The 16,039-nt window shown below is 37.1% G+C and overlaps 1 protein-coding gene across 9 annotated transcripts in view; it reads left to right on the top strand.

The window, feature by feature from the left end:
* UGGT2 (UDP-glucose glycoprotein glucosyltransferase 2) overlaps positions 1–16,039 on the top strand; it is a 274,442-nt gene that overhangs the window by 216,451 nt on the left and 41,952 nt on the right. For 7 of the 9 annotated variants that reach the window (XR_002518478.2, XR_002518477.2, XR_002518481.2 and 4 more), the window contains 2 exons: positions 5,109–5,225; positions 8,813–8,939. Coding sequence is in view for 3 of the 9 variants with exons in the window: in XM_017951367.3 (XP_017806856.1) it covers positions 5,109–5,225; positions 8,813–8,939 (244 nt within the window). In the remaining 6 variants the exon portion in view is untranslated. Of the gene's footprint in view, positions 1–5,108; positions 5,226–8,812; positions 8,940–16,039 lie in introns of those variants that run through there. The other 2 variants (XR_002518482.2, XR_002518479.2) reach the window with 1 other exon arrangement.

Raw genomic sequence — 16,039 nt, 5'->3', positions numbered from 1 at the left:
ACCTATCAACCTATCATCTAGGTTTTAAGCCCCACATGCATTAGGTATTTGTCCTAATGCTCTCCCTCCCCTTCCCCCAGCCCCCCAATTGGCCCCAGTGGGTGATGTTCCCCTCCCTGTGTCCATGTGTTCTCATTGTTCAACTCCCACTTATAAGTGAGAACATGTGGTATTTGGTTTTCTGTACCTGTGTTAATTTGCTGAGGATGGTGGTTTCCAGCTTCATCCATATTCTGCAAAGGATATGAACTCATTTTTTTTATGGCTGCATAGTATTCCATGGTATATATATGCCATATTTTCTTTATCCAGTCTATCACTGATGGGCATTTGGGTTGGTTCTAAGTCTTTGCTATTGTAAATAGTGCTGCAATAAAGATACATGTGCATGTGTCTTTATAGTAGAATGATTTATAATCCTTTGGGTATATACCTATTGCGGGAAGTCAGGGAGCCCGAATGGAGGGACCAGCTGAAGCCATGGGAGAAGAACATAAATTGTGAAGATATCATGGACATTTATTAGTTCCGCATATTAATACTTTTATAATTTCTGACACCTTTCTTTACTGAGATCTCTGAACATAAATTGTGAAGATTTCGTGGACATTTATCACTTCCCCAAACAATATTCTTGTGATTTCCTATGCCTGTCTGTAATCTGTTAATCCCATCATATGTGTAAACTGAGGATGAATGTCGCCTCAGGACCCTGTGATGATTATGTTAACTGTGCAAATAGTTTAAACAATGTGAAATCTGGGCACCTTGAAAAAAGAACAGGATAACAGTGATGTTCAGGGAACAAGGGAGATAACCATTAGGTCTGGCTGCCTGAGAGCTGGGCGGAACAGAGCCATATTTCTCTTCTTTCGAAAGCAAATAGGAGAAATATCGCTGAATTCTTCTTCTCAGCAAGGAATAGCCCTGAGAAAGAGAATGCATTCCTAGGGGGAGGTCTCTAAAATGGCCGCTCTGGGGACGTCTGTCTTTTACAGTTGCAGATAAGGGTTGAAATAAGCCCCGGTCTCCCGTAGCGTTGAACATAAATTGTGAAGATTTCGTGGACGTTTATCACTTCCCAATCAATATTCTTGTGAACGAGGAAATTCCCACCTAATAAAATTTGGTCTGCTCTCAAACCCTGTCTCCTGATAAGATGTTATCAATGACAATGTGTGCCCCAAATTTCATTAGCAATTTTAATTTCACCCCGATCCTGTGATCTCACCCTGCCTCCACTTGCCTTGTGTTATTTTATTACCTTGTGAAGCATGTGATCTCTGTGACCCATACCCTATTCATATACTCCCTTCCCTTTTGAAAATCACTAATAAAAACTTGCTGGTTTTGCGGCTTGGGGGGCATCATGGAACCTGCCAACATCTGATGTCTCCCCTGGACACCCCAGCTTTAAAATTTCTCTCTTTTGTACTCTTTCCCTTTATTTCTCAGACTGGCCAACACTTAGGGAAAATAGAAAAGGATGCATGTTGAACTATCGGGGGTGAGTTCCCCCAATATTGTAAGTAGTGCTGCAATAAACATACATGTGCATGTGTCTTTTATAGTAGAATGATTTATAGGATTGCTGGGTCAAATGGTGTTTCTGGTTGTAGATCCTTGAGGAATTGCCACACTGTCTTTCACAATGGTTGAACTAATGTACACTCCCACTAACAGTGTAGAAGTGTTCCTATTTCTCCACATCCTCACCAGCATCTATTATTTCCAGACTTTTTCATGATCACTATTCTAACTGGCATGAGATGGTATCTCATTGTGGTTTTGATTTGCATTTCTCTAATGACCAGTGATGATGAGCTTTATTTCATGATTTATAATCCTTTGGGTGTATACCTGTTGGCCGCCTAAGTGTCTTCTTTTGAGAAGCGTCTGGTTCATATTCTTTGCCCACTTTTTGATGGGGTTGTTTGTTTTTTTCTTGTAAATTTGTTTAAGTTCCTTGTAGATTCTGGATATTAGCCCTTTGTCGGATGGATAGATTGCAAAAATTTTCGCCCATTCTGTAGGTTGTCTGTTCACTCTGATGATAGTTTCTTTTGCTGTGCAGAAGCTCTTTAGTTTAATTAGATCCCATTTCTCAATTTTTGCTTTTATTGTGATTGCTTTTGGTATTTTAGTCATGAAGTCTTTGCCCATGCCTCTGTCCTGAATGGTATAGCTTAGGTTTTCTTCTAGAGTTTTTGTGATTTTTAGGTTGTACGTTTAAGTCTAAATAGAGACTTAAATGTGTCTATTTAGAGACTTTAGTATGTCTATTTAAATGACATTTAAATGTGAAATATTTCTATTGAAATAGACTAAGTTTGAAATATGTCTATATAAATAGACATTGTATGTGCTTACTAGCCATTGATGTATCTTCTGTGATACACAAATGTCCAATAAACACATGAAAAGATGCTCAGTGCCATTGGTCATTAGGAATAGCAAATCAAAACCACAATAAGATACAACTTCATACTCACTATGATAGCTATAATAAAAAAGATCAACAATAACAAGAGTGGACAAGGATATGGAGCAAACGGAACCATGATACGTTCCTATTTGGAATGTAGAATAGTGTATCAAGTTCAAAAACAGTTTGACAGGTCATCAAGATGTTAAACAGTGTTAACATATGACCCAGCAGTTCCACTCCTAGGTATATACCCAAGAGAGTTGAAAATGTGTCCAAACAAAAACTTATACAAATGTTTATAGAAGCATTGTTTATAACAGCTGGAAAATGGAAACAACCCAAATGCCCATCAGTTGACAAATGAATAAACCAAATGTTGTAAATTCATACAATGGAATATTATTTGGCTGTAAAAAGGATTGAAGTACTGAAATATGTCATAGAATGGATGAAGCTTGAGAACATTGTGCTGACAGAAGCCAGACACAAAAACCTTATAATGTATAATTATACTTATGTGATATGTCCAGACTAGACAAACTCATAGAGACAGAAAGTAGATTATTAGGTACATGGAGGTTAGGGGAGGATATGAGGACAGTGTGTGAAATAATCAGCTAAAGATCAGCTAAGTGACAACAGAGTAGACCCATATATATAATTGATAGAATTAAGGTTCCCCTAAGATTTATATTCATAAGGTTAAAATGAAAAAACAGTCAGCATAGGGGGTAGTGTGTGTGTGTCCTCTACTCATGGAACTCAGCCATGTTGAGTTCCATGAGAATAGGTACAGAGATTGAGATTTAATCAGGACTATGACTGTCAAGAAAGTACAAGTAAGTGAGAGAAGAATAAGATAGTTGAGAGTATATTCAAAAGAATAACTATATAGGGGTGAATACATCACGGAATGAGGAACAATGAAATAGTGGTAGAATCAGTTGATTGGAGGTTCCAGGGAGTCAATGATATTGATATCTGAGTACTCAGTGGAGTGAACCAAAAATCAAGAGGTGGTCAGAGAGTGGCACCATGAAATTGAAAGTATAGAAGACTTGGTCTAGTATATAACCCTTTGAGTTATTGGGTTAGGTAATATGATAAGCCAGGTTATTTAAGGAAGGGATTCCAAGGAACTAGGAGGTCAGAAGGAACAGTTAAGGTTTTTCTTTCTTTGATTCATGGACTTTATTTTTTTAGAGCAGTCTTAGGTTTCAAAAAAAAAAAAAAAAACAAAGTATGGGTAATTTTCTATTTCTGGGCTCTTTATTGTGTTCCATTATGAATTTATCTCTTATTTTGCCAATACCACACTGTTTTGATTACTATAACTTTATAGTAAGACTTCAAGTCTGGTAGTGTTAGCCCTCTGACTTTATTCTTCAATATTGTGTTGGATATTCTAGATCTTTTCCTTTTTCCCCAAACTTTAGAATCATTTGGTCAATCTCCACAAAGTAACTTGCTAAGCCTTTGATTGGGATTGTATTATGTCTATAGATAAATCTGGGAAGAATTTATATCTTGACTGTGGAGTCTTCCTATGAGTGAACATAGAATATCTCTTCATGTATTTCAGTGTTCTTTGATTTCTTTCCTCAGAATTTTGTAGTTTTCATTTTGTTGAGGAACATATTTTATTAGGTTTATATTTAAGTATTTCTCTTTTTGGGTGCTAATTTAAATGGTGTGTTTTCTTAAATTTCAAATTATTTGTTCATTGCTGGTATATAGAAAAGCAGTTAACTTTTGTATATTAACTTTGTATCTTGTAACATTGCTAAAATTGCTTATCAGTTTCAGAAGGTTTTTCCCTTGATTCTTGGGATTTTCTGCATAAACAATCCTGTTACCACAAACAATAACAGGTTTTTCCCCCTTCCCAATCTATATACATTTTCCTTTTCTTGTCTTATTGCATTTGCTAGGAATTTCAGTGTGATGTTTAATAGGAATGTTGAGAAGAAGAACCTTAAAATTGCGAATCTTGGAGCTTATGTAGGACAACCAGCACAAGTACCCTTCATACTCTTGGAGAGAGAGGAACATGCCTTTGCTCTTGAATATAAGCAGATCTTCTCTAGAGAAAGGAAGGGAATGACTCTACCCCTGGAATATAAACAAATATCTCTGGGGAAGATTTGTCTGATTCTCTCCAAAGGTCTCTAACTTACTAGGCTAGTTTGCCAGTCAAACATCCATTAACCCGGATGCCAGCAATCTTTACTTAGAGAGCTCTGAGCATACAGAAATGGAAAAATATTCATGGATTGCAGTTTACAATGGGGAGATGAAAGTTCCCCTCAGAATCCATAGAACATGGTGGTGACCGATATGAACAGCAATTGTAGGTGTAATGTGAGGAAATAGAGGCAGATAGAGGTAGTGAGCTGTCCATTGTGGGGACTATTGAATGGTAGGTTTATATGCCTCCATCTTCATCCTTGTTCCCAGGTGTAGAGTCTAGGAGAGATGTAGGTATATTCCAGTGCATGAATTCATTCGTAACACAAGATGATTGGATCACCTTAGGTATTTTAAGCTTGAAAGTATAGAGAAATCTCAGATTCGCATGTGTTTTACGATCTGTTTACAGTCTAAATGATGTCTTCATTCAGCTTCGTTCCTTCTGACTCTAAATTTTATGCCTCTATGATTAAATCACATTTTTCTGTAGGATCTCCCCAATGATATGATTTACCAAGTTGCCATTAAGTCTCTTCCTCAAGACTGGCTGTGGTGTGAAACCTGGTGTGATGATGAATCCAAACAAAGAGCCAAAACAATTGATCTGGTGAGTGTCTTTGTTTTCATTTGTGTGTAAGCAGATATGGAAATATTTAAATAGAAATATTTTCTTTCTGTTTACAAATGGAGTGGCACATACTACTTCAGTTCTGCTGCTGCTCAGTCTATTAGACATTTACTTAGGTTGGCAAGTATAGGGCTATTTTGGGGGACCCCAAGACCACCCTGAGGTTTGATGATTCACTAAGAAGATTCATAAGAATTTCATGAAAACCCTATGTTCCCAGATGCCAGCGAGGAGCCAACCTTACAAGCAGGGCTTTCTAAGAATAGCAATTTCAGGCTTTCTGTATTAACTCTTTTCTGCAAAAGGATTTTTGAAAAAAAAGATTGAGAGGGCCGGGCACGGTGGCTCACGCCTGTGATCCCTGCACTCTGGGAGGCCGAGGCAGGTGGATCACCTGAGGTCAGGGTTCGAGACCAGCCTGGCCACCATGATGAAACCCCATCTCTACTAAAATTACAAAAAAATTAGCTGGGCATGGTGGCACACACTGTAGTCCCAGCTACTCGAAAGGCCGAGGCAAGAGAATTGCTTGAACCTGGGAGGCAGAGGTTGCAGAGAACCGAGATCGCACCACTGTACTCCAGCCTGGAGAAAAGAGCAAAACTCTGTCTCCAAAAGAAAAAAAAAAAAGGCTGAGAGCTAGCTGAAAATGTTCATGGATTAGCTATCATCTTGACATGTCTTCAGTTTAGTTATCCTGCCAATATTTTCCCCCAAATAAAGGCAAACAAGACAATTTTGTCTACTTAAAATATATCATACATGCTTTTTTTCTTACTTATTTGTAAGAGATTATTTTTCTTAGATTTTTCATTTAAAGCAGTTTATGCCATGCAGTTTGACTCTCCTAAACATAAAATATTTCAAACTAATTTATTTGTTGTCCATTTAGATCTTGTATTCCAATACTATCTTGTCTTTAGTAGTTATAATAAGTTTTTTTCCTACCATATTGTTTTTAATGTGCTAAGTGTAGAAAATTGTTTACAAGATCTTCACTGACAAATAACCTATTAGAATGTTAGAATTCATACAATTTTGAACAAAAAAGGGCAGGAAAACAAAATATAGGAACTTTTTCAGACACGTATAGAAATACATATTTTAAAAGTAGCATGCCAGCATGTTAGAATGTAATCATAGGTAACAGAACATAGCAGAAACAAGTAAAATGGCTTTCTTAAGAGGTAAGCAAGGGAATTTCATAAAGAGAGGCCAAGAACATCATTGAACATAACTACTAATATGTTGTTATGGTTCTGTTGTGACTCATACAGTAGTGATATAGGTCACTTTGGGATCTTTAGTACTTAGACTAACATGAGCTACCATAACAAACCCCCAAAATTCAGTGGCTTCATACTCATTCCAGCAGCAGACCTAAGTGGGTATCTCCATCAGTGAGTAGCCCTCCTGTGTGCCATGTCTCAGGGAGTACTTTCTGTCCACCTGTGACTGCTCCTTCTAGTGCAGTAGCCACTTCCCTTAACATGTTGCTATTCTGAATTGAGATGTGCTGTAAGGTATAAAGTACACAACAGATTTTGAAGATTCAATACAATGAAAATAACATATATCTCATTACTAATTTTTGTACTGATTACATGTTGACTTAGTATTTTGGATATATTGGGTTAAATAAAATATGGTATTAAAAGTCATTTCACCTATTCCTCTTACATTTTTATACATGGCTACTAGAAAAATTTAGTATTTTTCTAGTGAAAAAAACTCCACAAATTATATATGTGGTTTTCATTATTGGATAGTGCCAATCTGGAGGGAAGGGGAAAAAAAATGTGAAGAACATATCTTGGATCCTAAAGACATGACCGCTTGGTGGGAGTGGTCATGTGGCCAAATCTAGCTGTAACAGGAGCTGAGAAATGTCATTCCTGAGTGGACAGCTACTTCCTAACAATAGCAATACCCAGGAAAAGGAGAATTGGCACAAATTTTGGTGTTCAGCCTGTCTCCCTCATAGAAACAGTAAGAGTAGAATGAGAGAACATGCTATTCTTCATGGAGGAGAAAAGAGAATGCAGAAAATTCCCAAGGAAATGACCTAACAGAAGAAAAGAACATGATTAATAATATTGAAGGTGGGAATGAAAATGTTTGTGAATGTCATTATACTCTCTCAACTTTCCATTTCAACCAGAGTTTTTCAGCCTCAGTACTATTGGCATTGAGGAGTGGAGAATTCTTTGTTATGGGAGTTTTCCTGTGCATTGCAGGGTATTCAGCAGCATTTCTGGCCCCTATCCACTAGATGGCAGAAGCACCCCACCACTCCCCAGCCATCACAAATTTTCTCCAGACTTTGCCAAAGCTCTCCGAGGGGCATGATTACCCAGTTAAGAACCACTAATAAAGTTTATAGCATGTATGCACGTGCACACACATACACACACACACAAAAACCCATTGTAGTACAAAAAGCTAAAGAAAATATAGTATTTTTATTTTTTTAATAGTTTGACAGAATTTAAAAAAGTGTTAGTCCCATTATCTTCACCATATAGAAGACATTGCCTATAAAGTTAATTTCTGCAAAGAAAATTGTTTTTTCCGCTTACCTCAGAAATATGTCACTATGGAAAAGAAATCCATAATGAATCAACTGAGAAAGGGTTAAGACAACAGGCTCATGGCTCATGACTCATAGCTTTCCCCTAAGAAATAAGAGGAAAGCAAGTGGAGAAAATGTCACCAGAAGTGAGCTTCAAGTTGCTTCCTGCCTTAATTCTTTGTAAATAGTTAATGGGCTTCCTTTATAACTTGATGAAGTTTATACTGCTCCCGTTGTCTTCTGTCTCAGCAAATGGCAATCCATTCTTTATACTGCTCAAGCCAAAGGTACTGGTGGCTTTGTCTTTCTTTGATGCCTCTCTTTACTTACAGCTCATGCCCAGTATGTCAGCAGATCCTATCAGCTGTACCTTCAGATACATAGTGTGTCAGATTCTTATCAACCTTCTGTAATTTTTGCTTTTAACTTTAATTTCCCAAGAAACTCTATAGTAGTACTCAGTAGTTTAAACTGATTGTATATTGATGGAACCTTAGAGATTTTCTTATTTTAATTTTTTTTTGCAGTTGAATAAATTAAGATACACACCCTACACACACATAATTATGTGATCTATACAGATCCTACTATTAGTAAATATGGAGTTGGAGCCCTGAGAACTGAGATGCCTTTTCCATGTTTTTCTACTGTGCCTACAAAGCACACTAGTCTGCTATGTTCTTTACTTAGTGGTAATGTAATTAGATCTTTTGTCAAAACATTTTACCTAATTCTTTTGACAACTCTTACGAGTTGTCAGAATGTCTTTCAACAATTTTTACTTAAATTTCTGATTGAGGTGTTTGTATTAAGTAATTATTACATACTAAGTTGTGATATGTCATTTTACTTGATCCTGTGTGTATTAAACTTCCAGTACTTAGTAGGACTCTGCTTTTTATAAAATGTATTTTGTTTGCCCTAGTGACACAACATTGTCCTTATGTTTCCAGGAGCATGGTCTTTCATTAACAAAATTTACTTAAACTTTTAGTGCAATAATCCCAAAACAAAAGAACCCAAACTAAAAGCTGCTGCCAGAATTGTCCCAGAATGGGTGGAGTATGATGCTGAGATAAGACAACTGTTAGATCATCTTGAAAACAAGAAGCAAGATACAAGTAAGTCATCAACCTGTTGTGATGTCTGAACCATGTGTTGCATTAACGAGATTAGAATAGACTACAGACTAATTTCCTAATCAATTTATCAAATGATTAAGAATGTCTTTAAGAAAGTCTGTGGCATAATTTAAAGGTGTATTTTTGTGTAGACTAAGCTTACAAGTTTAAAACATAGATAATCTGTTTCCCCATGGATACAGCTTCAGCTAATATCGCTAATATCTCTATATAGATAGGTAGTGTAACATTAGTCTCCTGACACAAGATAGAGGTGAAAAATAAAAGTAAAAGGAGTGTTTGTCTTTAAGGTTGCACTGAATTTCCTAAATGTGAAAATTTGAGCAAGTTCTAAAAATTAATAAAAGCCTTGCATAGCCTACTAAAAATACCACTTCCTGTCTCTGAAATTAATCTCATATATAACACAGGTTTCCCCACATGTTCATGGTTCCAGTATCCTTAGTCATGGGTGGAGAATGACTTGGATTAGATTTGCTTCAATTCCTTTTATGAAAAAAACTGTGGTTACTTTGGCATTTCATTGCCCTACATAAGTGTTCAATAAATGTGCTGAATTTATTTTTTAAAGCTGATATAAACTTCTTGATTGTCCTGTAATTCTCTTTCCCTATCAGTGCTGCCTGTGACTCCCTATTCTTTACTCTTTCTTAAAAAACCCCCCGAACTCCTATTGTGTTCGGGTCAGTGTGTTAGAGACTTTCACTAGATTATTGGCTAATACTCTCAATAATTCTTCGCCGTGGTTCAGAATACAGTTCTCATTTTCCTCAGCTTTACTGTTTAGGGAAGCCGAAATGATTATATATAAACTTTCTCATATAAATGTGAAATTGTTTCATCTTGACTTTTAAAACAAAAGTTTTCCTTTAAAAACAAAGTTTTCTTGGTGTGTTCAAAAAGTTCATTATTTAAAACACACCGATGTATATATAATAATTTAGAATAAAGATACTATTTCTATTCAGAAGGAAAAAATTATGCTGTAAGTGGTATGATACAATTCTTTTTAAAGGGGGAGAAATTGAATGACAAAGGGAGGAGGGAGAGAAGGAAAGAAAACAGAAAGAAGGAAGAAAGGAAAATTACCTCAACAGAAAACGTTTTTTCTTGTATATAAGTGTTTCTTTTATCAAATTGGGAAAGAGTTAATGGTTAATATTAATGAGCATTGGTGAGAATGTTGGAAAGTTAGCATTTTTATATAAGTATATATAGTAGCTGTATAAGTTAAGGAAATTTTATATGTGTAAAAATTTAAAATGTATATACCCTTTGACCCAGCAATTCACTTTAGCAAATTTAAAAAAAGAAAAATGATGTCTTTATTGGTATGTTTATTATAGCATTATTTTTAACAATGAAATAGAAATAATCTGTCCATCAATAGACAATTGGTTACATAAACATTGATACAAACAATGAAATATAGTGTAGCCTTTCAATGCAAACAAGGTAAATGTATTTGTCCTGACAGCATATTTTTAAGTTAAAAAATAGGTTATAGAGCAATATTTATAATATAATTGATCTCATTTCCATTAAAGAAAAATCATAAGTTTGTATGTATGTGTTTGTGTATAGATATGTACATAAATAAGGGAAAGAAGTTTTACAGAAGAGGTTTTTTTAATTATTATTATACTTTAAGTTCTAGGGTATGTGTGCACAATGTGCAGATTTGTTACATATGTATAAATGTGCCATGTTAGTGTGCTGCACCCATTAACTCGTCATTTACATTGGGTATATCTCCTAATGTTATCCCACCCCCTACCCCCACCCCACAACAGGCCCCAATGTGTGGTGTTCCCCACCTGTGAGAGAGAACATATGGTGGTTGGTTTTCTATCTTTACGATAGTTTGCTGAGAATGATGGTTTCCAGCTTCATCCATGTCCCTACAAAGGACATGAACTCATCCTTTTTTATGACTGCATAGTATTCCATGGTGTATATGTGCCACATTTTCTTAATCCAGTCTATCATTGGTGGACATTTGGGTTGGTTCCAAGTCTTCGTTATTGTGAATAGTGCCGCAATAAACATACATGTGCATGTGTCTTTATAGCAGCATGATTTGTAATCCTTTGGGTATATACCCAGTAATGGGATGACTGGGTCAAATAGTATTTCTAGTTTTAGATGCTTGAGGAATCACCACACTGCCTTCCACAATGGTTGAACTAATTTACAGTCCCACCAAGAGTGTAAAAGTGTTCCTATTTCTCCACATGCTCTCCAGCACCTGTTGTTCCTGACTTTTTGATGATCGCCATTTTAACTGGTGTGAGATGGTATCTCATTGTGGTTTTGATTGGCATTTCTCTGATGGCCAGTGATGATGAGCATTTTTTCATGTGTCTGTTGGCTGCATAAATGTCTTTTTTTGAAAAGTATCTGTTCATATCCTTTGCCCACTTTTTGATGGGGTTCTTTGATTTTTTCTTGTAAATTTGTTTAAGTTCTTTGTAGATTCTGGATATTAGCCCTTTGTCAGATGGGTAGATTGCAAAAATTTTCTCCCATTCTGTAGATTGCCTGTTCACACTGATGGTAGTTTCTTTTGCTGTGCAGAAGCTCTTTAGTTTAATTAGATCTCATTTCTCAATTTTTGCTTTTGTTGCTGTTGCTTTTGGTGTTTTAGACATGAGGTCCTTGCCCATGCCTGTGTCCTGAATGGTATTGCCTAGGTTTTCCTCTACAGTTGTTATGGTTTTAGGTCTGACATTTAAGTCTTTAATCCATCTTGAATTAATTTTTGTATACGGTGTGAGGAAGGGATCCAGTTTCAGCTTTCTACATATGGCTAGCCAGTTTTCCCAGCACCATTTATTAAATAGGGAATTCTTTCCCCATTTCTTGTTTTTGTCAGGTTTGTCAAAGATCAGATGGTTGTAGATGTGTGGTATTATTTCTGAGGACTCTGTTCTGTTCCATTGGTCTGTATCTCTGTATTGGTACCAGTACCATGTTGTTTTGGTTACTGTAGCCTTGTAGTATAGTTTGAAGTCAGGTAGCATGATGCCTCTAGCTTTGTTCTTTTTGCGTAGGATTGTCTTGGCAATGAAGGCTCCTTTTTGGTTCCACATCAACTTTAAAGTAGTTTTTTCCAATTCTGTGAAGAAAGTCATTGGTAGCTTGATGGGGATGGCACCGAATCTATAAATTACCTTGGGCAGTATGGCCATTTTCACAATATTGATTCTTCCTATCCATGAGCATGGAATATTCTTCCATTTGTTTGTGTCCTCTTTTATTTCGTTGAGCAGTGGCTTGTAATTTTCCTTTAAGAGGTCCTTCCCATCCCTTGTAAGTTGCTTTCCTAGGTATTTTATTTTCTTTGAAGCAATTGTGAATGGGAGTTCACTCATGATTTGGCTCTCTGTCTGTTGGTGTGTAGGAATGCATGTGATTTTTGCACTTGATTTTGTATCCTGAGACTTTGCTAAAGTTGCTTATCTGCTTAAGGAGATTTTGGGCTGAGATGGTGGGGTTTTCTAAATATACAATCATGTCATCTGCAAACAGGGACAATTTGACTTTCTCTTTTCCTAATTGAATACACTTTCTTTCTCCTACCTGATTGCCCTGGCCAGAACTTCCAACACTATGTTGAATAGGAGTGGTGAGAGAGGGCATCCCTGTCTTGTGCCAGTTTTCAAAGGGAATGCTTCCAGTTTTTGCTCATTCGGTATGATATTGGCTGTGGGTTGTGATAAATAGCTCTTATTATTTTGAGATACGTCCCATCAATACCTAATTTATTGAGAGTTTTTAGCATGAAGGGCTGTTGAATTTAATCAAAGGCCTTTTCTGCATCTATTGAGATAATCATGTGGTTTTTGTCTTTGGTTCTGTTTATATGATGGATTATGTTTATTGATTTGCATATGATCAAATGGGCTTGCATCCCAGGGATGAAGCCCATTTGATCATGGTGGATAAGCTTTTTGATGTGCTGCTGGATTCGGTTTGCCAGTATTTTATTGAGGATTTTTGCATCAGTGTTCATCAGGAATATTAGTTTAAAATTCTCTTTTTTGTTGTGACTCTGCCAGGCTTTGGTATCAGGATGATGCTGGTCTCATAAAATGAGTTAGGGAGGATTCCCTCTTTTTCTATTGATTGGAATAGTTTCAGAAGGAATGGTTCCAGCTCTTCTTTGTACCTCTGGTAGAATACAGCTGTGAATCTGTCTGATCCTGGACTTTTTTTCGTTGGTAGGCTATTAATTATTGCCTCAATTTCAGAGCCTGTTACTGATCTATTCAGGGATTCAACTTCTTCCTGGTTTAGTGTTGGGAGAGTGTATGTGTCCAGGAATTTATCCATTTCTTCTAGATTTTCTAGTTTATTTGTGTAGAGGTGTTTATAGTATTCTCTGATGGTAGTTTGTATCTCTGTGGGAGCGGTGGTGATACCCCTTTATCATTTTTTATTGCATCTGTTTGATTCTTCTCTCTTTTCTTCTTTATTGGTCTTGCTAGCCATCTAACAATTTTGTTGATCTTTTCAAAAAACCAGCTCCTGAATTCATTGATTTTTTGAAGGGTTTTTTGTGTCTCTATCTCCTTCAGTTCTGCTCTGATCTTATTTCTTGCCTTCTGCTAGCTTTTGAATGTGTTTGCTCTTGCTTCTCTAGTTCTTTTAATTGTGATGTTAGGGTGTCAGTTTCAGATCTTTCCTGCTTTCTCTTGTGGGCATTTAGTGCTATAAATTTCCCTCTACACACTGATTTAAATGTGTCCCAGAGATTCTGGTATGTTGTGTCTTTGTTCTCATTGGTTTCAAAGAACATCTTTATTTCTGCCTTCATTTTGTTATGTACCCAGTAGTCATTCAGGAGCAGGTTGTTCAGTTTCCATGTAGTTGAGCAGTTTCGAGTCAGTTTCTTAATCCTGAGTTCTAATTTGATTGAACTAGTCTGAGAGACAGTTTGTTATAATTTCTGTTCTTTTACATTTGCTGAGGAGTGCCTTACTTCCAACTATGTAGTCAATTTTGGAATAAGTGTGATGTGGTGCTGAGAAGAATGTATATTCTGTTGATTTGGGGTGGAGAGTTCTGTAGATGTCTACTAGGTCTGCTTGGTGCAGAGCTGAGTTCAATACCTGAATATCCTTGTTAACTTTCTGTCTCATTGATCTGTCTAATGTTGACAGTGGTGTGTTAAAGTCTCCCATTATTATTGTGTGGGAGTCTAAGTCTCTTTGTAGGACTCTGAGGACTTGCTTTATGAATCTGGGTGCTCCTGTATTGGGTGCATATATATTTAGGATAGTTAGCTCTTCTTGTTGAATTGATCCCTTTATCATTATGTAATGGCCTTCTTTGTCTCTTTTGATTTTTGTTGGTTTAAAGTCTATTTTATCAGAGACTAAGATTGCAACCCCTGCATTTTTTTTGTTTTCCATTTGCTTGGTAGATCTTCCTCCATCCCTTTATTTTGAGCCTATGTGTGTCTCTGCACATGAAATGGGTCTCCTGAATACAGCACACTGATGCGTCTTGACTCTATCCAGTTTGCCAGTCTGTGTCTTTTAATTGGAGCATTTAGCCCATTTACATTTAAGGTTAATATTTTTATGTGTGAATTTGATCCTGTCATTATGATGTCAACTAGTTATTTTGCTCGTTAGTTGATGCAGTTTCTTCCTAGCATCGATGGTCTTTACAATTTGGCCTGTTTTTGCAGTGGCTGCTACTGGTAGTTCCTTTCCATGTTTAGTGCTTCCTTCGGGAGCTCTTGTAAGGCAGGCCTGGTGGTCACAGAATCTCTCAGCATTTGCTTGTCTGTAAAGGATTTTATTTCTTCTTCACTTATGAAGCTTAGTTTGGCTGGATATGAAATTCTGGGTTGAAAATTCTTTCCTTTAAGAATGTTGAATATTAGCCCCCACTCTCTTCTGGCTTGTAGAGTTTCTGCCGAGAGATCTGCTGTTAGTCTGATGGGCTTCCCTTTGTGGGTAACCCGACCTTTCTCTCTGGCTGCCCTTAACATTGTTTCCTTCATTTCGACTTTGGTGAATCTGACAATTATGTGTCTTGGAGTTGCTCTTCTCGAGGATTATCTTTGTGGCATTCTCAGTATTTCCTGAATTTGAATGTTGGCCTGCCTTGCTAGGTTAGGGAAGTTCTCCTGGATAATATCCTGAAGAGTGTTTTCCAACTTGGTTCCATTCTCCCTATCACTTTCAGGTACAGCAATCAGATGTAGATTTGGTCTTTTCATGTAGTCCCATATTTCTTGGAGGCTTTGTTCGTTTGTTTTTACTCTTTTTTCTAAACTTCTCTTCTCGCTTCATTTCATCCATTTGATCTTCAGTCACTGATAGCCTTTCTTCCAGTTGATCCAATTGGCTACTGAAGCTTGTTCATTCCTCACGTAGTTCTTATGCCATGGTTTTCAGCTCCATCATGTCATTTAAAGTCTTCTCTATGCTGTTTAGTTAGCCATTCGTCCAATTTTTTTTCAGGGTTTTTAGCTTTTTTGCAATGGGTTCGAACATACTCCTTTAGCTCGGAGAAGTTTATTATTACCAATCTTCTGAAGCCCTCTCTTCTCAACTCGTCAAAGTCATTCTTTGTCCAGCTTTTTTCTATTGCTGGCAAGGATCTGCGTTTCTTGGAGGAGAAGAGGCACTCTGATTTTTAAAATTTTCAGCTTTTCTGCTCTGGTTTCTCCCCATCTTTGTGGTTTTATCTACCTTTGGTCTTTGATGATGGTGACGTACAGATGGGATTTTGGTGTGGCTGTTCTTTCTGTTTGTTAGTTTTCTTTCTAACAGTCAGGACCCTCAGCTGCAGGTCTGTTGGATTTTGCTGGAGATCCACTCCAGACCCTGTTTGCCTGGGTATCACCAGTGGAGGCTGCAGAACCACAAATATTGCAGAATGGCAAATGTTGCTGCCTGATTGTTCCTCTGGAAGCTTCATCTCAGAGGGGCACCCAGCCGTATAATGTGTCGGTCGGCCCCTGCTGGGAAGTGCCTCCCAGTTAGACTACTCGGGGGTCAGATTCCCACGTGAGGAGGCAGTCTGTTCGTTCTCAGATCTCAATCTCCATGCTGGGAGTA

The sequence above is a fragment of the Papio anubis genome, chromosome 15, assembly GCF_008728515.1.
Source record: "Papio anubis isolate 15944 chromosome 15, Panubis1.0, whole genome shotgun sequence".
NCBI classification, from domain to species: Eukaryota; Metazoa; Chordata; class Mammalia; order Primates; family Cercopithecidae; genus Papio; species Papio anubis.
This window is presented reverse-complemented; position numbering and strand designations above follow the sequence as displayed.